The 22882-nt window shown below is 41.4% G+C and overlaps 1 protein-coding gene across 2 annotated transcripts in view; it reads left to right on the top strand.

Moving 5' to 3' along the window:
• The first annotated feature begins 12061 nt into the window (after positions 1-12061).
• DOCK9 (dedicator of cytokinesis 9) overlaps positions 12062-22882 on the top strand; it is a 150042-nt gene continuing 139221 nt past the window's right edge. For both annotated transcript variants that reach the window (XM_054973154.1, XM_054973153.1), the window contains exon 1: positions 12062-12362. In XM_054973154.1, the coding sequence (XP_054829129.1) occupies positions 12231-12362 (132 nt within the window). In that variant the 5' untranslated portion in view covers positions 12062-12230. The remainder of the gene's footprint in view (positions 12363-22882) is intronic.

Here is a 22882-nt window from a genome sequence, read left to right as displayed (position 1 = left end):
CGTCCCGGTGTTGCGCTAAATGTTCGCTAAACACCCGGAAGTATAGCGTCTTTCTAGCATGGTGCTCCAAGGGGGTGTGGATTCAGCCCTACTGTCTCCAAGTCTTTCCATGCCCTACTTACTACTTGAGATCCTTTTAGCTAGAGGTTTAAAGAACTGGACCCAGAACCGTCTTCTGCCTAGCTATGGATCCTCTTTTGTTTCTTGTAGAAATATACTAGGATGATAGCAGGACTCTAATATCTAGAGTAAATCCATCCATCCCCATCTTATAAATCGCTTTTTGATCTTTGTAGTCTGATTTTCACATGTGGACAGGGGGTGTCTCGGATTATATTACTAGTTTCAAAAAAGCACCAGAGCTTAGGATGTGGAACTGAAGTCGTTATACTACCAGTTTAATATTTCCTAGTTTGAACTTCTTTTATCAGAAAATGCCTGAGTGACCATGGGGTTTCCAAAATGCCAGTTCTACTTTATCTGTTCCTATATTAGATGTGAATGAAAAATGTGATTGCAAATATTCATTTTTAATGGATTTCAGTTTCCCTCAAGGTACCAGGGCAAGGTACTAGGGCAAGGCCATTGGGGTTCTTTGCCAAGAGACATTTCTGAAGGTTGACTTTTAATCCTCTGTTGGTCTGCTGTACATGGCAAGGCTAGAATATGCCCTCCTCAGAGATAACAAATGATTAAAAACATGCCATTAATTAATGTAGCTTTTCCCCATGTTAATAACTTTATGCATAGCGTACAGTGTTTACTTTAAGGTTTCTGTGTGTGCGTTTGACAGTTCCCAGCTGTACCTATAAACACGCACGCACAAACACAAACTGTACTCTGTATTGACCTATTTATTTCAACATACACAACGTATGGCGTAAATAACTTCTCTGAAAAAATAAATGATGAATGTTTCACCTCAAGTAAAAATGGAACTGCCCCAGGTAGAAGCATAGAGTTGGAAGGGACCTGAAGGACCTTCTAGTCCAACTCCATTCACAACGCAGGATATTCACAGCGATCTCCCCCCTTCACCTCCCCCAGTGGCCCCTGCTCTATGCCCAGAGGAAGGCAAAAACCCTCCAGAATACCTGGCCAATCTGGCCTGGAGGAAAATCCCCCAAAGTAGCGATCCACATTACCTGGGGCAAGGAAGAAAGAGCCACGAGAGCCTAGCGCCGGATCATCTGTTCATGTCCTTCCTCTCCTGATCTGCGTACGTTCATATTGAGTTATAGTCTATATGGACTAGTCATCACATTTCTTGTCCGATATACAAGGAAATGGCTCTTTTATTTTTCTCTCTCTAAAGAATTGGTGCTACTGTGGATGAAAGTACCACAGGTCTTGCCACTACTGTCATTAATCCAGCTGTTTTTCTAGATAGTAGTGTTTTGGGACACATATGAAAAGTATGCTGTTCTCCAAAGTATCCTTTGTTGGCTTTAAACTGTTACCACATGCTGTATATTTCAGTTTCTCATGTCCTATTAGCCCTGACAGCCTGTTTAAATTTTCAATGGATTTTTCCTCCCAGTATTCAGAGCTTATGTTAATTGCTTAGCATCCCACTAGATTTCTACTTTTGTATGTTAGCATTCCTAGTGACATCCCCAAATAAATATTTCTAATCAGTATTTTTCCCTAGATGGTAAGCTTTTGTAAATATTTCAAATTGTAGAAAAAATTCTCAGAATTATTAGAATATTGAGTGTAAAAGGAAAACAGTTTTTTGTGATCATGAAATTTCATTTCCCCCCTTGCAAACAGCAGTATCAATTTAGATTGTTCTGTAATGAGGTTTTTTTTTAATGCTCTGAAGACAGAACATTGACAGTGGAATCCTAAGCACAGTTTCACCCTTCTAAATCCATTGAACTCAATGGGTTTAGAAGGGTGTAACCCTGTATACAATTGCACTGCTGTTATTGCAAAAAAAAAAATGGGTCCCAACTACAATTGCATACCTCAATATTTATGAAATGCTTTCATCTTCCATGACATTCTATTCTGAAGTTCTTAAAAATGATAATCCTTTCATATTTATTGGATACTTAAAAGGCTTTAGGAGGCATACTTAAAGAACCAGGAGGAAACTTAACACACCAACAGGCCTGGAGGAAAATGTCCTATCCCTTTTGTAGAGGCTGAATGTACAGAAATGGGTAGCTGAAGTTTTTTATAGCATGGAGGAAAATAACATAACCTGGTATTTACCATCCCATGGTTCAGGAGCCATTATCTGTAAGAGGGTCACGCAGGTCTGCCCTGCACATATTGCCTTAGAAACAAATTTAGACCAATCAGCATTTGCCAGGTTCTTGTTTACCGTATATGGAAATGTTTTTTAACACGCTCTAAGATTGGTTAGTAGAAGAATTAGAACTCAGTGTCTGTATAAGCCAGAACTCAGTGTCCTCATTTCCAGTGTCTATATAAGCCGGTGTATCTTGCTTCTCAGGGTCCTTGAACGTAGGTTCTTGGACCCATGCACGTTAAATAAATTTTCTGTCCTGTTGCAGCTGCTTGAGTGGGTGGTAATTGTTTCTGGGTTCAATCACTAGGGTTAACCCAACATGTTTCAAATTTCCATTATACCACAAAGCCTCTATGAATAGGGTTGCCAGCTCCAGCTTGGGAAATTCCAGGAGATTTGGGAGGTGGATAGGGTTTCCATGTGCCCACTAGTGGTGGGAAAACTCTCGGGTTTGATAGCTTGCTTGCTGATCCACTAGCAATCAGCAGGAGGTAGCAAGCCCCTGGAGGTCACCTGCCACCAGCAGGCACCCTGGGACGTCATGCCAGCCGTGTGAATGCTCCCACGCTTTGATTGGGGCTATTTTGGCCCCAAACGGGTCAAATCTGCCCTGCACAGAGCACGAGAGTACTCACTTGTCTGGCGCAATGACGTCACCCCTGGAAATGATGTAATCACGCATGCACCGAGAACGTGCATGCAACAGGAGACACACTGCTGGCATGAGGTAAGTGCCATGTACCCCCTCCCACTGGGAGGGTAGAGGCACCTGGCAACCCTAAGGGTGGAAAACCTGGAGAGGGCGGGGTTTAGGGAGGGACCTCAGCAGGGTATGTCATAGATTCCACCCTCAAAAGCAGCCGTTTTCTCCAGGGAACTGATCTCTGTCACCTGGAAATCAGTTGTAATTCTGGGAAATCTCCAGCAATCACCTGGAACGTGGCAACTCTATCTGTTAAGGGAGCAGCTCATATTTTTTTCTCTCCAGGAAGTTGAACATCCTAGAAGCATGGCAAATTGAAGAACACAAGCTGCTACTCATAGAAAAATGCTTCCTCCTTCTTGCTGCTCCATGCCAGCTTGTGGCTGGGGTGGGGCAGGGGGATCACCAGGGCCTGGCGGGATTTGTTCTCTTTCCGCCGAGCCTGTAAGACAGAGATGTTCCGCCAGGCATATGGTGGAGGCTAGGTTGGGCCCCCACTGGCCACACTAAAGATCTGTCCACCACCTTACATATGAGCCAGGGCTTGAAAAGCAGTATTTTATCGTTGCCATCTGAAGAAAAGCTGTATTGTATAAAGTTGTTTTAATGTCATTTGTATAATGTTTTATCTGTTTTTAACTATTTATATAAACTGAAATGTTGTACTCCGCCCTGAGCCCGCCTGGTGGGGAGGGCAGACTAAAAATCTAACATAAATAATAAATCACAACATACAGTAAGATGCAGATACTCAAATAATTGGCAGAGCCACAGTCGCGAGAATGAAGGTTCATAAAATTCTAACAGTTCTGGGTGTTCAGTAAAAGGATCTGGGGCAGAGGACAATGCTAGCGCCTTGGAGGTGCTAACATTAGTGGCCTGGGAGCCAAGGGGAAGTAATACCAGTGGGAAGATTGACAATGCAGTGCTAAACAGAGTTACACCCTTCTGAGCCCATTGACTTCAATGAATTTAGAATGGCATCGCTCCATTTAGGATGGCACTGTGAATTTCTTTGAATGAATCTGCCAGACCCTTGGCCACACAAGTCTCTAGTGTGTAGTAATACCGTTCATTTTAACTGGATGATTTATTTGCTTTTTTCCTAACCCTTGGAAATAAATCCTGTACATATTTACCTTGGGTCACTGCAGCTCTGTGATTTTAGGACTCAGAGCAATGGATTTCAGTAAAGGGATTAAGGCTGTACTTGAGGTTTGTTTGGCTGTTGAATCAAATGTTTGGCTTATAGATCTTGACTCTTGGGGTGCATAGTTTGTTTCTGTATATCTAGGTTGCCAGGAAACAAAGAAGTTACCAGTGCAAGAATTTCCCAAAGCCTGTTGTTGCTTTAGTACATGATAGAATTTCCTTGTATGGTTTGAGTTACATGTAATCTTCACTGCCTTTACATCCATTGGAAACTACTTAAGGTATGGTATTAGAATTTCAGTTTATTTAGTAGTAGAAAAGAGCAAGAGTCCAGTAGCATCTATAAGATGAACAACATTTGTGGTAGGATATGAGCTTTCATGAGTCACAGCTCACCTCTTCAGAGACAGTTAGAAAGTTTATTTAGTGTATTTGGAATATTATTCAAATATTGGGTTTTATCATGCTGTTAAATGACTTGATAATGTGGTTATTTATGTAGTGACAATCCTAATAGATTATTTAGCTTCCTTCGTTAAAACTTAAAAGATACAGCTATTTAGACACCCATAGAAAAATCCACACAACAATGAAAGTACCTTATTCCAAGAAAGGAAAGAGAGAAAATCTTTGATCGAGACTTTTCAGTCACTAAATGAGATGGAAATTAAACTAAATGGACAGATTAAATCAGATGAAATATGAAGCAGTAAGGTTTTGGCCACATTAAACTCTGTGTAATTAGAAAATGGGAAATGTTAAGATAAGATCCAGTTTAACCTGCAGCACATTGCCCAATAAGAACTCTGTTGCCTAATAAGAACTCTGTATGTGTAAACAGCCCTTGAAGGGAGGAATAAGTGAAGTTAGGAAGATGCCTATCTACTTTATTTTTGTTGACCTGACCAATGGAACGATTTCCTCACTTTAGGAAGCTCAGCGGGAGACTGTTGAAATACACATATAAGAGAAATTTCTTGCATGCAAGTATCTGGGGCTCCAGGAATAAAATTATGGCCTCTTTCTTCAAAGTGCTCTGTTCGCACAAACCTCAACAGTGAACGCTGGTGTTATGAATTATATTTGTACTCCACCCTTCCTCTAAGAGGGCAGAGCACTCAGTGGTTTATCTACCAAGTGACCCTGGGAGGCAGATTAAGTTGAAAGATCCAGATATGCCCGTAGCCCTAAATGAGGTAGATAGCTGAGGGATGATTTGCAGCTGATTTGGCAGATCCAAGACCAACTTAAATTTTCGTATCAGATTGGCTCTCTATTTATTGCAAGTAGTGACATCCATGCGTATCATATCGCTGGCTGTTGTCCCATAGTACAGGGGAGCCATCGGTCAGTGGTAGAGCATCTGAAAGTCCCAGTTTGAAGTGCTGGCATCTCCAGTTAAAGGGATGGAGGTGAAGTGAAAGACCCCAGAAAGCTGCTGCCTTGATAGGTCTATGGTATGTCAGTATGAGGAAACTTTATGTGGTATCTGGAAGATTTTTCTAAAACCTAGATCATTGTTGGTAAAAATTTTGCCTTTGGAGTAAACTATTGCATGATGAAATCCCAGGGAACCACAGAGAATTAGGATTTCAGTGTTTATTTTTTGTTTCAAATAATTACATCCCACCTTATCGCCTTCTTCTCAAGGCAACAAAGCAACAACTCGCAAAACGCTCAAGATGGGGGGGGAAACCCTCACAATTGTATATTCTATGGTTCTCACTGATTATCTTCATATATTTTCTAGTTCTATAAATCCGTTACATACACTCTCCTCTTGTTAATCTCTCAGCAGAATTTTTAAAATCGTTGCATAAAGCACTAAGAATAATGAAAGTAAGACAGAGTATTCAAATCAATACAATGAATGCATGTGTAGCGCAGCAGTGTAACTCAGTGACCAGAGTATTTTATTTATTTATTTATTTGATTTTTATACCACTTTTTTTCAGTTAAGAAATCACAGTGGTCCACAACAATTACAACAATTGAAAACCATTAGAAAACAAAATATATTAAATAAAACCACAATTTAAAAAAAACAGCATAAATAGCACAAAAACAAGTTCATAGCACGAATACTTAAAATCCCTCAGCATGCAAGGTAGAGAATCTGTGGTTGAGTTTGTGATTGAGCTTCTTTAGATACCTGTTTAAAAGAGCCTTCTTTTTACATAAGATCAGTGCTGTCAGACTGGACTGGCAGCATCCACGCAAGGAACTCTCAAGCTTTTATAAGGCTGCCACTTAAGCCTTCAAGGAGATGCCAGTTGGCTAGTAGTACTGAGATAAATACTAAAATCAAAAAGAGTCCAGTAGCACCTTTAAGACTAAGCTTATGCTACAATAAAATTGGTTAGTCTTAAAGGTGCTACTGGACTCTTTTTGATTTTGCTACTACAGACTAACACGGCTAACTCCTCTGGATCTATGAGATAAATACTAAACCTGCTGGAAGGAAGAAACCAAGCCTTTTTCATTCACTAATAGCCTAAGAGAGGAACTAACACGGTGGTTTCATTGGTGCAGATTCTTGTTTCTTTATGTCTTCTTTATTGCTCAAAGTGATGAATCAGGAAAGCAGCAGCCCAGTTCTGCTGAAGAGAAAGAAAAACAGCACTTCCAAATATGGAAGGGAACAGTTTATCACAGGCTGGCACCATGTGGTCAGAAGGCAACCACAGGAAGCAATACTTACCCCCTGCATCTCTACCATGTAGGTGATTGTTCCAAAGGGATGTTGTTTAGTGTCTTACGCCACTGCAACTGTTTGTGTTAGGCATTTTGTCTCAGGTTTAAAAACTGCACTGCAGCCAAGTCACCTTAAAGCCACAAGATATTGCCAAATTCCAAATGCCCTTTTTAAGCTCACCAAAGATTGGCATGGGAATTAGGCGGAGGCTTCTATGAAAAAACAACAACACAAAACCGCTGACGTTCTCTGCATCACTGCCATTGTCTTTTAGCCTTTACTCAGTCATATTAATAATATGCCGTTGGAATGATTAGTTAAGTAAGTAGGGATTAGTTAAATAAGTGTGGTGAGTTTGGTCTGGAGGTTGCCATACTTGAAGATTAAGTCACTGCTAATCACATACCACTTGCCTTACAGGACCTGCCAAGTTTTTAATCCTGCAAATTATCTGAGTAAATCCTATTGTTTCTGCAAAGAGATTTATTTGGGGGTGGGACACCAGACAGTAAATAGTGACCCTGTGTGCTATTTTTTTCTTGAATTTGTCCAAATGAGATAATCACAGTCAAAATCATTTTTAAAAATGTGGAATTGTGCACAGATGGCAAAGAAAATTCATGCTTATCCCTAACGATAGTTTGGAAGCCCATTTTAGCAGTTCTTTCTTAGCAGAAGGATGACAGATTGTTTTTAGAAGCTGATTATTTAGATCAGCTGTCTAGTAAAATTGACAACAGCTGAGTCTACATTTAAGAAAATGCAGCAAGCAGGTCCCTTCAAATCAATGTTCTTAATTTACATTCATTGTTGTGTAGCAAATTATGAATTAATTGTACAAGTTACTGTTAAGAGCCTGGCTAGTCTATTGATAGCCAATACATGTGCTCCTGTCCTCAAAAAGAAGCATGATTTGGATTAAAAATGTGAAAGAAAAATCTGCTTGGTGGCAGGGCTCCAAGCTTAGTCAGCTGTTCCGCCATGAAACAATTTTCTAGGCATATTTACAACTGAATGTCATCCTGGCTGCCTCCATCTCTTTCTTCCCTTAAATCAAAACCATGGAAGCACAAAGACCAACAGAATAAATGGAAGCGTCATGTAAAGGAACATGTCAACGCATCATCTGCTCAGTTTTATTTTCCCAGAATTAACTTTTGAGTTTATCTAATTTAATTTAAAACGTGATATTGATAAATATTCTGTGCACAGTAGAATGCACCTGGGCAATTGGCCACACGTTCTTTAGCTAACTTCAGCATAATCTACATACAAGTTTTGTTCCTTTGTAGAGCCCTTTCCATATCTCTTTGTCTGCCAAAGAACTGCATGCATCATAGAAACTTGCACATTGCAAAGAATTCTGGGCTATGTTCTAGGATATTTGATTGAGCCGCATTGTTGCCACCAAACAAGATTCTGAGAGATCCAAAATTCACTGTGCAATCCTAATGAGAGTTACACCCTTCTAAAGTCATTGACTTTGATGGATTTAGAAAGTGTAACTCTGTTTAGGATGGCACTGTGCATTTTCTATGCATTTTTTAAAAAACTAAATCACAGCCTTATTAAGGCTGAGATTATATGGCAAGGGGAGAATTTAATCCTTCCACCCTCATAACACTTCACCTATCAAAAGTTACTTCCCTGCTTTGCTTTTAATCTGGGAGGGTACAAAGATGGGTATAAAGCATTCCTGGGGCTTATGTGTAGCAGAGCCCTAGGGAGAATTTTACTTCCTAAAGCAAAAACCATTTCACATGTTCTAAGGCGGAATGTCCACAGGGAGAATCAGGACAACAGAGAACTCAATCCCTGATTTATGTGCATTTCCTTATGAACCTTTGAAAAAAGAAAGGTCCCCCAGTTGTGTGCTGGCCCTATTAAGACATTCCACCGATGCAGATTTGCCACTGCAATCCCCCCATGCATTCATTATTTCCCCACCCCCTGCTTCAGGATGTCTGAAAAAAAATAATATGTCCCATATTCCACCCTTTCCTGGCGAGATTATTAAGGACTATAAAAGAGTAGATGAGCAGAGATGGCTTAATAGCAACCTAAGATTAAACTCCCCACTTCTTACAGAATAATTGACTAAGAGCAGGAAAATATAATAAAAAGCATTCAAATTGATCAGCAATATGAGATCTAGCACCAGGCTGAGAAGAACATGTAACCCATCTAGCCATCTATCAGATTTTATCCCACCATTCCTCCAGAGAGCTCAGGGCAGCATACTTAGTTCTTCCTCCTTCATGTGATCCTCTTAACAACCTTGGGAGGTACAGACATAGTGGCTGGTCCAAAGTCACCAACTGAATTTCATTGCAGAATAAGGTGAAAAAGTAGGAACGCCCCCCCCCCCGAGCCTTTAGAAAGTAGAAAGAATAATAATATAATAACTATTTGATTTATATACCACCCTTCAGGATGACTTAACACCCACTCAGATCAGTTTACAAAGTATGTTGTTATCCCCACAACAACAATCACCCTGTGAGGTGGGTGGGGCGGAGAAAGCTCCGGAGAGCCGTGACTAGCCCAAGGTCACCCAGCTGGCTTCAAGTGGAGGAGTGGGGAGTCAAACCCGGTTCTCCAGATTAGAGTCCAGCACACTACACCAAACTGGCTCTCATGTAACCCATTAACTGTGATTAAGCCTAAATGAAATAAAATAATTTAGATGAAATGTTATAACTCTTCCCGTGGCACAATAGTGCCTGAGGAATACATGAATAGTTACATGAATATGAGGGAGGAGAGAGGATTCTTGTGGCACCTTCAAGAACAAGATGTTTTCTGCCAGTGCCACAAGACTACTTTTAATTTTTGTGTAACTGAGTAACACAGTGGCACTGGCTGCCCCTCTGAGGTAGTCCTAGGTTTGACTTTTCAAGGAGAGGGGCTTGCTCTGTTTCTTGTTTTGAGGGAAGAGGATGTAGCTCAGTGGGAGAACATCTGCTGAAGGTCCCAGGTTCAATCTCCAGCACCTCCAGCTGGAAAGATCAGGTGGTAGGTGATGTGAAAGACCTCTACCTGAGACCTTGGGAGAGCTACTCCTAGTCTAAGTAGATAGTACTGACCTTGAAGATCCAATGGTCCGATTCAGTATATGGCAGTTTAATGAGTTCATATGTTCTAAAGTATATGAACGCCAAAATATAAAAAGTTGAGAGTAATAATGGTGGTGGAGGAAAAAAGCTGTACGATTCTTGTGAATACTGAATAAACAAACCTTTAACACTTAGGTAGATGAACAGAGTAACACAGTTTGACTTTTGAAACACACAGTTTGACTTGTGAAAAAAAATACTGATAGGGAAAGTTTTAAAACTGTTTTTTTTTATATTGACAAAATTATAATTTCCGTTTCCAAAAGGGGAAAGTGACCTCCTCTCATGCTGACGCATATAGAAAAATCAAGGAACAGTCCCACAGTCCCACTGTCTCTTGCCTTGAAAGCTCTCTGCTGAATTCTTTTAAATTAGCTGAGAACTTGAGGGAAAGAAGGATTTTTTGTGAGCTGGGCAGCCACTTGTGATTTGTGAAGCTATTCTTATATATCATAAAAATGACAAATCTATGCTTGTTTAAATCAATTCTGAAAAGGATGGCAGCCATAAGACAGACTTCAGAGTATCAGCTGAATTCAGACAGGTTTTGAAAGTAAAGAAAAAGTAATCCTTTATGTAATGGGCAAGAATAATCTCTTCCTCATAAGTAGCACCATCAGTCTGAGAGTTATTTTCCCCTCAAAATTATACACTTAATAATTTAGGACATAGTATGACCTAAGATTACTAACCAGTTTGGTGTAGTGGTTAAGAGCGGCAGGACTCGAATCCGGAGAACTGGATTTGATTTCCCCCTCCTCCACTTGAAGCCAGCTGGGTGACCTTGGGCCAGTCACAGCTTTTCCAGAGCTCTCTCAGAGCTCTCACCCACCTCACATGGTATTGTGGGGATAATAACAACATTGTAAACTGCTCTTAGTGGGTGTTAAGTTGTCCTGAAGGGCAGTATATAAATCAAATATTATTAATTCTGCCTATGTTAAATTAAGCTGCATTTCAATTTTACATTGAGTTGTTCAGACATAAGGTGGTCCAAAGGAGGCATCATTAGGAGCTAGGACAAGAGTACACTTTGATGCCTCTTTATCACATAGACGTCATTTCATAAGACCACTGGCTAGGAAAATTAGAAATTTTCATTCTTCAAGTGCAGACTAAGGAAAGCGGTAAAAGACAGCCCCCTGCTCGTGCACGTATAATGTAGGATGTCTTTTATTTGAACTGTTCGCATACATCTCCTTTTGTAAGCCGCCTTGCATAGTCCTCAGATAGGAACCCAGATTATACACTCTCCAATTTCAATAAATTAATTAGTCTTAGGCCCACGCCATTTATGACTTTAAAACTGGCAGCTAGAACGCTTTAGGCAACCTAGTGCAGACGCAAAATGCATTGCTCATGGGAAGCTTTCCCTTCCTTCCCTTATGAACCAACCCTTCAAAGTTACTTGGATGAAAGGGTAGACAGAGGAGCGCTATGCTTGTCTTTAAAATACCGTTTTAAAAAAATTAAGAAAAATAAGTCTCATTCATTGTTGACCATATTGTGCTTTTGCTCTGAGAAAGTCCTGGTTATTTATTATATTGTGTTCAGACGCAGTATTTGATCCGCCGTGGATCTCAGTGATAAAAGCAGACTATAAACTAACAACAAAATATTTTCACTGGCTGCGGTCCTGCGCCTCAGACTTCGGCTCGGCCAACCGCTGTGACGGTTTGTTCTGAAGAAGGGGGAGAATGCCTTTATCTGCCAAAGACACCACAGCCACGGTCCACCAAACGACTTACCCAAAGAGGTATTAGAAAGGCACAGGGTCGAAAGGCATTTCCGCTCTCTACCGGCCACGCCCTCTCGAGAGAACCAATGAGGGCGTGCGGGGGGGGCGCGAGAGCGAAGGGTGGCGGTGGAAGAGTAGCCGCACAGGTAAATGCCTGGAGCCAATGAGGTGCCGCCTAAGAAAGACAAGCTTTGAGGTGGGCACGCGCACACAGAAAAAGACGAGAGTCCAGCTAAGCCCCGCCCCACGCTTACCGCTTCAGGCCAATCAGCGCGCGGGATACAGCTCTCCTGTCCCTCCCGCGTGCCAGTGTTTGGGCTAGGGGAGGGCGCGCGCCGTGCTTGCCGAAGGGAGGGGCCACCTGACAGGAGAGCCGCTCGCGCGAGCCCAGCCGGCGCCAAGAGCCGCTGCGGCGACGACGACGACGCTCGGGCGACAGGCCGGCCGGTGGCTGCCCGCGCGGAGGCGGATGGGTGTTCGCCAGGCAGCGCCCTGAAGAGAGGCCGAGCACGGTCAGGCTCTGCGGCGCGGGAGGCTCGGCGGGCGGAGACCGGACCCGGGAGGCGATGGCGATGCCTTTTCACTCTCCGCTGGCCCCCGCCGAGACCCGCAAGTTCACGCGGGCGCTGAGCAAGCCCGGCACGGCCGCCGAGTTGCGGCAGAGCGTCTCTGAGGTGGTGCGAGGCTCCGTGCTGGTGGTGAGTGGCGGGAAGCAGTGCGGCTGAGGCGGGAGGGGGGCACCTGGCCGGGGCGGCCCCGCTCCGCCACCATCACCGCCCTGGATGGAGGGGCGGCGAGCCTCTCCCTCGTCACAGAGCCAGTAGCGGTGGAGCCAGAGGGCCCCTCAGATCTATTCCAAGCTCCATCCTCCTGGAAGTCCCGCTCACTATATGTGTGTGTATAGCTACACACACCTACTTATGAGGGGGTTTACTTGCAGGAAACTGCGCCTTAAGGTTGTAGCCTCAAACCAGCCGGGGCCTCCCGGGCACTTTTCCTGGGAAGAATACCCCTTTAAGGCGCACCTGGACCCGGATCTTGCCCTTGGCGTTCCAGGGAAGGGCGCGGGGTCGGACTCATGCAGAAGGGAAGGGGCAGAAGAGGGGCCGTGCTGGCAGAGGACCGCGCGTCTCCCGTTGGGTTGGTGGTTTTTGCTTAGTGCATGCCGTAGACTTTCCTTTTTCAATTGCAGAACTTTGCTGTCGGAAGGAGTAGCGGGGAAGGGGAGGAAAGGTGCGTTTGGCGGGGGGTGGAGCAAAGGCTCCGCCTGTTTCCGGGTGGGTTTTCCCCTCTTTCCAGTTATTCTCCTCCCGCAGTCGCCCATCTCCCTTATGTGCAAATTTCCCGTTGCTCGAATCCTTCCTGTTTCCCTTTCTCTGCATCGGGAAGAGTGGGAAGGGAAAGGAGGAGGGTGGTCGCTTTCCATCTGCAGCCTCTGGCTCCAGACGTGGGCTTTTCCCCCTCCTCCTCTGCAAAAACTTCCGTCCATTCACAAGCGAGTCCCGCCCTCGCTTCCTTCCCGGAGATGTCTGTGAATGAATGAGTGGCTGGAAACTTGGATGGGGATTTCAGGTTACCTTTGCGTTAAAGGTAACAGCACTATTGGGAGCATTTATCTATCCTGCAAATGCAAAAACACACGCAACTAATAAAAGCCAGAGACATTGTTGACTCACTGATGTGGCTCTTACCACAGATGTTGGTATTGGGGTCATGGTTTGATTACTATCCAGTTTTTCTAGAAATTGGGCTTACATACTTGTCAGTGTTTTTAGCAGTCTGTTTTATGACTTTCTGTGTCCTGCTGTATCTTGCTATGTGGATTGACTATTAGATGGAACACTTCAGGGCAGAAAAATTATATCTGTGTTTTGTTTAGCCTCCTTAAGTGTTGCTGTCCAATGTCCACTTCAGACTTGAATCAACAACTGTATATACCAACCTTAGATCACAGTATGAATTGATAGAATATATTTCAAACAAAACCCTTCCAACAAAATCTATGTAAAATGGAGGTATTATATTTCTTGGCAGGCTTCATATTTTATTCATAGCCAGTTCTTTGCTACTCTAAATGTATTCAACAGTTTCTCTTGAATTAATTCAAAGTACTGTCAACCTTAACTCTTCTTTACCTTGGCATTTGAACATTATTTGAACAATCTACTTCGGTGCTTGTGGTATGAGTATTCTAAATTAGTCTGTTAATGATAATTAGTGTGGTCATGCAGTAATTAAGGTTTGGGTTACATCCTAGAATTTGATACTAGTGTTTAAGATTCTTGCCATGTTTCTGTCTTAATGTATTTTAAATCTTTAAGATTGTGATTGTGTCTTGAAATGTTTACAGTAGTTTATATCCCTTTTGGGAGTCTGTCTGTCAAATAACTATCTGTCTCAGCTGTTAAGTCTGGAATCGGGGAGCAAAATATTTTGACTAGTTTTCAAAGGAATTCAGTATTTAGTGCAATATGAGTAGGATGTCACTTCTCTACGAAACCCTTTTTTGTCTACCTATTCTCTTTTGTAGTATATCTTTCACTTGATTAATTCTTACTATCATTTTATAGTTCTATCATTTTATAGTTTATATATCATCATATAGTTTCTTTAGTATCTCAACCATACGTCCCTCTGTCTTAAAACTTTGTTGTCTGCATTATTTGCTCTTGTTGAACATAACTAATTCTTTCACTGCAGTCATGTCAAGGCATACCTGAAATAACTCCACATCAGATGTAGGCGGTTGTGTGCTGATTGTATTATCTTTAAAGTGGTATTGATTCTTGGTTCATTTTTTACCTATTTGTTTTTTGGCTCTTCAGTTCTAGTTAATTTTGAAATAACATACTGCCTCTTAAGTTTCTGTCAAACTTTTCTTCTTGGGCAGTTGGCATAACAGTATTCTCCTCCGAATAATGCTAATGCTACTGGCTTCAGCTATAATACTTGAAATATTTCCTAAAGACCCTTAATTTCCTAAAGACTCTTGAAGGGGTAAGGGAGTCCTTTTCTGTGTTTATACCTCTTTGCCCATTCTCCTTGATTGCAGTTTCTGTGCCCTGCACAATGACTCTTCTGTTTTATTTTTATCTTAAATTTGTTGAGGCACATCAAGTGAACTTAACTGACCTTTTCTTGTTTGGTTTGTTAGGTGCGTAGTACTGTTGCCTAAGGTTATTGGGAAAACAGCAACAGTTGCTCTGTATACTTTTATTTACTCTTCAGATTGTGCTGTACACAATAATTCTTTGATGATGTTTCTTCATTCTCTCAGATTGTCCAAAGCTTGACTTAAATACTGATCTTTCATAATGAGATGTATGGTGTACAATGACACTTTTGCTGTGTGTGTGTGTGTGTAGATACACACACTGCAAAAAAGTGTCATTGTACACCATACACACACACTGAAATCAGAGCTGCCTAAGTGTATATTGGTGAGCTGACTGTACAAATGATAGGTGCTTGCAGAAAATTTAGCATTGTAAAAGATGTTTGGAGGAATAGAACATAGAAGTAATGCTGGAAAGTACAGCTTGTGTTATGCTGCATAAATACACTCCTGGTTGCTATTGTAACTCCTCTTTTCAAAAATCCCCCTTACCAAATATCAGAGGCTCATTTGGAACTGCAGTTCAGCATTCTGCTCCATATGTGGCCTGGCTTGCTCTCTCATGGCGTGCTACTACTCTGATGAGGCAAATCTTACACCCTGTGTGCTGAGGTTTATAAATTATGTTAAGCTCCCCAGATCCAGTGACTGTCCTTCAAATACCATTTGAAAATCTAAACTAATGTAGAGTTTCAGTTTTTTTAGGATGTACAGTGGTCTGAATTAGCAACATGGACATTTATATGTATTTTATTTTTAAAAAACAAAGAGTCTCTCTACATAAGACTTTTCGACATGTGTTCTTCACGTGTCAGGAGATGCAGTGTTATTCGGGAAGTATAGTTTTAAAAGACAGAGCCAGCCAAGATCGCTCTAGAGGGGATGGATTCTCTCATAGCCCTCCACTGCCTCTGGTGTGCTGGACTGTCTCCCCTACTGGAGCCTTTGCCTTGCCAAGGCTCAGTTAATTCAAAGTTTTAAGCAGTGAGGGTGGCAGGGCAAAGGCTCTGGAAGGGAGACAGTCCAACACACCAGAGGCAGCAGAGGGCTGTGAGAGAATCCATCCCTTATGGAGCGATCTTTGCCGCTCCCTGGCTAACATTGCATCTCTTGGCACTTGATGAACATGCTCTCAGGCATCTTGTATAGAGAGACTCTAACTTAGGGATATATTTCAGAATACGTGAAACCCAGGACTTTTAATTGGACTCTTGATTATAAATAAGCTCAACTATAACAGAAATATCTGCATTTTTTGATTGAGAAAATAATCTCCTGTTTAGTTTTAGCCAGGGTGGATTTGATTTAAATCAAACTGATTTAAATCACGATTTAAATCACGATTTAAATCACTAGTCATTAAGGCTTGATTTAAATCATAGTTTTCTACATAAAGACTAATTCTTGCTGGTATAACTTTAATATGCAAGTAGATGCCTGCCTTACCGATAGGTAAAGGAACTTCATTAAAGTATTCCCAAACTGGGTCTCTTTTACGGCCTGCTGCCATTATAGGTTTTTTTCTCCAAGGAAAGAATGTGATAAACCTCAGGTCATACACACAAAAGATCCAAAGACTTGTGCAGTATTGTGCTCAAAAAGTTTCACTTTCATTTTGTACTGCTTGCCCCTCCCTCCTCACACTTAGTTTCTTCTTGTGCAGATCTATTCCACTCCAAACAATCAGAAAAATATTGTTTCTATTCACTGAACTTCTTGAAACTTAGCACTGGAGGGGTTGATTCTGTCTTCATAGGTTTGTAGAACAATAGGATTAAGGTCTTTTTCTCAACTCTGTTCATGTTATAACATTTTTGCTGTGAAGAAGAGGCATGTGATCTCTGCTGAGCTGACACAAATTCAGTTTTGAGAACTGCAAAACCAAGCATCTGTGATAATATCTTGTAGGCAGAGAAACTGCCCACTAATCTTACAAAAACCTCTGGAAGAGCATGACATTGTGAATGGATTAATGGAATTTATTTACCAAAAAAATTAAACATATACAGCCTTATTCTACATAATTAAAAACTAATCTTTATTTCATGATGGAATAACCTTTGGATGGTAATATATTTTCCTCAAAAAGCATTTTATTTAAAAAAATCCAATTTAAATTAAAAAATCCGATGTTTTTGATTTTTTTAAAAAAATCATTGATTTTTATCCACCCTGGTTTTAGCACATTTGCAGAGTTAATTAATAATGGAAGTTCGGACTGCTTTTTAGGTAGCATTTGTTGGACATGCTTTCATTTCCTAGCTTAGTTTAAGTGACGAAAATGATTTCAACATGTTTTGAACCTGGTAACTAATGGCCTTGGTTACCCCTGTCTTCTGTGCTGTCAGCTGACATGGCACATATCTCTGCTGGTTTTCCGGGACTTCTCTATGGCTTTGGATACCATTCAACCATGGTATGCTTCTGGACTGCCTGTTTAAGATATGCTTGGGAGATTTAGTATTGCATTGGTTTTCCTCCTCCTTTGGAGGCCACATTTTGAATCACGTGTACCTTCTCCTCAGCAAGAAAAACGGTAACAGACTGTTCTGCTGAGCGACCATAGTCAAAAGTGGAGCCATTACATCCTCTCTTACTCCCTTATAATAATTGCAAGACAACAACAAATGGGATACATTCTCTTATCACTGCTGCATCACAAGGACATAATCAGTTGTTTAAAGGTGTATGCTTATAGTTAACTTCAAGAATTCCTGATGGCGAAACATTATGAAGACTTTCCTGTATTTTGGAATACTTAATATTTTTAAATAGCTTGCACATTAAGGTCCGAGTTTAAAGGCGAGCAAGGTGAATATGCCATGGGTAATCTATATCATAAAACCTTTGTATGACTAGTGTCTGGGCTCTTAAAACACTAAATGGTACAGGTTTGGTCTTTTGACTGTATTCCATTCATGCTTTTCTCCAGCCACTGCAGAGGCTCTCCTCCACTGTGGCATTAGCTTTCTCTGCCGCTAGCACTTCAGCTTGTTTAAGAGCTCCCTGAAAAACTCTGACCCTGTACAAGCAGAAGTGTCAGTGGCAGAGGAAGCAAGTAGCAGTGGAGGACAGCCTCCACAGAGGCCAAAGAGAACTGCAAGGGCAACACTACTGTAAAAAAATTAAATGAAGTGTACACGCTTGAACTGAGGTTTTAACTATCAGTAATTAGAAGTCCTGTTGCCTTCAGGTCTGAAGAATTGTTCCAGATGTCCTAATTATACTGTGCTTTTCATTCTCATTGTTCATAAAAAGGTATATATCTACAGCTCATCTGCTTGGAATGGATTCACAGTGAAGATGGCTGCTTTCAGGACTGGGAAAAAAACCCTGGGTGCATAAAAACCTGATCTTGGTAACCTAGGAATTTGAAATATTCAGAGCTGAGTGCTGTAAGCCACCTACATGTTTGACATATTTTTTTCTGTGCTGACTTCTGTAGATCTAGGCTTAATACACTGCTATCACTGTGAGACATTACAAATATCAGCTAACCTCCCTGGAATTACTAAGTTCATTATGTATGTTGTTGTCTCTGGACTTCCGTTTGGCATTGGTTTTTTTAAAAATTACAGTTTTGTCTAGAATTGCTTCATTAGATTTAATTACCTTAATTTCATGAGAATGGTTTAACTTGAAACTTGAAACCTAATCTGAATTGACAGCTAATAGTACACAGTTCAAGTCACACACAATTTTTGTTAGAAGAAGAAAAAAGAAGTCACTTGAATGTACCTAAAAAAAGATTATATAAATGTTAGACATACACTAGACAAGGCTTGTTTCCCTTGTCACTAAGTTATCTACTAACATTGTTCTTCCTTACAAATCTTTACTAACATACGAGTTTAAACCTGTCAAGCAGCGTTCATCCTGGCACAGAACAGTGGGGCATTACTGAGGAGTCACGGGCACTCCACTGTAGTAAATATGTATTGCATATGAAATTATTGGTGTATATGTTGCAATAACTAGCAGGTAACCCGAAGTTTTAATTGGTTTCCTATTGCTTTAAAATTGTACAATAATATTCATGAACTTCCTAATTCTATAGGGAAAAATCCCATATATTACTTAGTGATGATTTTGCTGTATATTATGGGGATGTATGGAATCTTGGCTATAGCTCTACTACATATTCTTAGGGCAAAAATACCCATTTATTTATACCCTCCTTTTTCCTGCAGTGTGGACTAAAGTGGCCTACAATACCATTCTCCCCTCTTCCATTCAGTGAGTGGATGGTGGAGCTAAGGGGGTATTTGTGTGGCACTGGTGGATGCTTAAAACTAAGAGTTCATTTTAATCTCATTTGCCATCTAGAATAACAATATGATATTTGTAGTGCATTATAATCCTCATCAAGTAAATGCCATTAAAACAAGATAAGGTAAAGGTAGTCCCTGTGCAAGCACCGAGTCATTACTGACCCATTGGGGGACGTCACATCACGATGTTTTCTTGGCAGACTTTTTATGGGGTGGGTTGCCATTGCTTTCCCCAGTAATCTACATTTTACCCCCAGGAAACTTTACCAACCTCAGGAGGATAGACGGCTGAGTCAACCTTGAGCCGGCTACTTGAACCCGGCTTCCGTCAGGATTGAACTCAGGTCGTGAGCAGAGCTTGGGCTGCAGTACTGCAGCTTACCACCCTGTGCCACGGGGCTCCTACAAAAAACAAGATAAAATAACATGAAAAAACGAGTTTTTACATTTATTAAATATATGCAGAGAACATTCCTTCTCATTATATCTAAATGTAAACCTGTTCAAAACAAACAAACAAAAATCCTATAGTCTTTGATAAAATCTAGTACCGAAGTGGGTGGCCTTTTACCAAAAGGTATGGTATTATAAAGGGACCACCCACAAAAATGGAAGTTTCTCCATACCTAGAGAACTTCCCGGTTATGTAGAAGAAATTCTAGTTTGTACAAAACAAAAGATCACACCCAATCTGCTGTGCATTCATGCTGGCACGAAACACTTGCAAACTCTCAGAACTGGTAGCTGTTAAACTCAATGAGAGAGGAATATTTGGATTGGCCGGGTATGCTCTGGCATCGTGCCAGCTATGACCCCTTCAGTTCTACCCTCTCCTGCTGAGACTTAGTAACTCGCTTGCTGCCTTCTCTGTGTAAGGCCTCTGTGTACGGTCAGTTGCTGCCTTCTCTGTGTAAGGCTTCAAGCAAGAACCCGTTCTCCTGCTGCTTTACCTGGCTCTGCTTCATATAGTCAATCTATCCTGTATCTGAGTGCAGAGGTGAAATCTTCCGTGAACCAGAACAGCCAAGGTAAGAAGAACCCCAGGCAGGCAAGTTAATTACATTCTATTAATTTTTCATAATGAGAGGTAAAAATTTGTTAGGGTCCTCTGAGTATGGATTGATTTTTTTCCAGTCCACCATAAGGAATGTAGAACAGTGCAATCCTAAACAGAGTTACATCCTTCTAAGACCATTAATTTTAATGGATTTGGAAGGGTGTAATTCTGTGTAGCATTGCACTGGAAATTACTCATTTCATGCTTTAAATCCAGGCCTGGAGTAAGGAATGCTGAGACCCTAAATCGTATGAAGTTTGAGGTCCCAAACGATTACTAAAAATAGTAATATTTAGTCATTTTGTTTTATTTAGAGGTCTTTCATAGTCTAACAGTGCAATCCTATGGAGAGTTACGCCAGTCTAAGCCCACTGAAGTCAATGGCCTTAGACTGGAATAACTCTCCATAGGATTGTATTGTAAGTCTCTATGGTATAGTTTACTTTGCTTGTGCATAAACCCAGCTCTGTTTAAATCAATGTGGTCTTGCAATGGAATGGTTGGATAACTACTGTATTGTACATTCAGCCATAATGTGTATTGAATTTGTCCAACATCAATGGCACCATTAAAGGTTACCTTGGCAAGCAATTATATGTAGGTCAAAACATGAAAGTCATCTTAGTTCAAGAACTGACTCTGTATCTTTTGTTACAAAGGGTAGTTGTCTCTAGGTAGTACACAGAAATAGAACTAGCACATCTTCTTATAGAAGGTGTTACACAGTAGTCCAGATCCAGCTTCCTCTTGGAGAGTAGGCCTTGTATCCCTTGTCCCTTTACCTGGAACGGAAAGACACTGTGGTTTTTATTATTATTCTGTAGATCCCTGAATCCATTATAGCTATCCTTGGAGCACTGCTCCCCACCAAGTTCTAGGGGTAGTAGGAAATAAAAGTTACTGACCCTGTTACAGGCCTGAAACAATACATTGCTCCTACACTATGGCTCCTACACAGGACTTAGTAAGGATTTCTGCCTACTATGATTGTAAGCAGAGTAGCTGCTATGCAGTTGCATTCTAAGTCAGGTTTTGAAAGATGGCACATGCATTGAAGTAGCTAATATATGATCAAAACTTCAAGAGTTGTATCTTGCTTGCTACACCTGTAACAGATGTTTTGTTGTTGAACATCCCACTAGAACCCCATCAGTTCTCTGATCCACATCAGGAGTTCTCTGCTTCAGGATATTAAAGTCTGCACATGTCCTTCCATTAAATACTATCCGTAGAGCCATTCTGCATTCCTTCTTCTAGTAGGAACTTGTTGGTCATTCTTCAGAAGTCAGCTGTTGTTGCTATTACTCACATTTTAGTGCCTTTGGGTGAGACCTACCTCTTAATTGAGTTTACCTATAAATTTTAACTCTTTTTTGGTTGGCAGTCTGTGCCTGTTAGATTGCTTTGTTATTAACTGAGAACCATTTGAAAACTTGTGAAAATTAATGGGAGAAAGAGGGGGAGAAATTTTAACTCTGGGGTCATGCTTTTTCCTAGCAGGGCCGAATCCACACTTCCCTACCTTCGGCTTTTCATACGCAATAATTGCGCTGGATTCTATCCCGCAATGTCCCAGTCTGTGTTCACATCCCCTCTCTTACTGCGGCAGCGTCGCGCTATACTTTGTCCACATCCCTGGGAGAATTGCGCAATACGGGGACACCCCCCCTTTGATGCCTGCAATTGGTCAATGTTGTTCTTTGCCATTTTTCTAGATATCCATTGGACCATTTTTCTGGTGGGCAAATTTGAAATAATATTTAAGGTGCGGGGCAATCCAAACTCTCTTTGTTGGGTGTTAGAGGCGGATGTTGGTCACCACCATGGCTCCGAGGGAGATGATTTTGTTTCTCATTGCGGGACGTTAGTGGGACAGAGGTGTTCACATGGCCAGTTACTACAGACTACCGTGTTACCGCTCAACTATGAATATAGGATATTGATTTTTCGCTATACCAATAATTTCAATATTTATTTTTAAAAAAACCCTGGAAGGAATCAACCTTTGCAGCCACCGAAATTACCTAGGCTGTCCTTCGGCAGCAAAACATAATTCACTGAAATAAAAATGACGCCCCGCCCCCTTGATGCCTCCATGGGCATTTTTCAACACCCTAAACCACTTGTGGGTGATCTTCATGAACGGGATTGTGCAATAGCACTAGGAATGCTCCCCCTTAAAAAAATAAATAAACAGGATGGGGGTGTGGGCATACCTCGGACAGAGTTGGAACCATAAGAATTGCTTTGCAAAGAGGGATGATGTTTTGGAAAGGCAAGAAACAAGGAAGTGGGGGTGGTTAAGAGGGGGTGGTCTCTTTGTGAACTGTTTCTATTTGTTCACATTCATGGTGAGAACTGTGCAAGAGAAGCATTTGAAAGCATGACAAACTCATCTGAGGTGCAGCGCAACAGATGCTAAAGAATGGCGGGATTGAGGTAAGAGTATGTGAACAGCCCTCTGAGAAGCGCATAAATGGCGGGAAAATTGCGGCAAGCTTGAGGCATGTGGATTCAGCCCAGGTCTTCCCCTGACAGGACAGTAGCTTTCTGTACCAATGTCATAGCTTGAGTAGGCTCTTTTGTTTTTGAATTAAAAGGCTTTAAAGATACAACTGGCTGGGAAGGGAGACGGTGGGGCTATCTTGTGTACAGTGTAGAGTGTTGCTTATATAATGTCTGCAGAACCAAAATTGTGGATTTGTGAACTCCTGTCTCTTAGGGGACAAGTTCCTTCCCTTGACACAGTTGCTGACTTGGGGCAGTGGAGACAGG

The sequence above is a fragment of the Eublepharis macularius genome, chromosome 3, assembly GCF_028583425.1.
Source record: "Eublepharis macularius isolate TG4126 chromosome 3, MPM_Emac_v1.0, whole genome shotgun sequence".
Lineage (NCBI taxonomy): Eukaryota > Metazoa > Chordata > Lepidosauria > Squamata > Eublepharidae > Eublepharis > Eublepharis macularius.
Note: the sequence above shows the minus strand (reverse complement) of the source record. Positions and strands in the feature narration are given on the sequence as shown.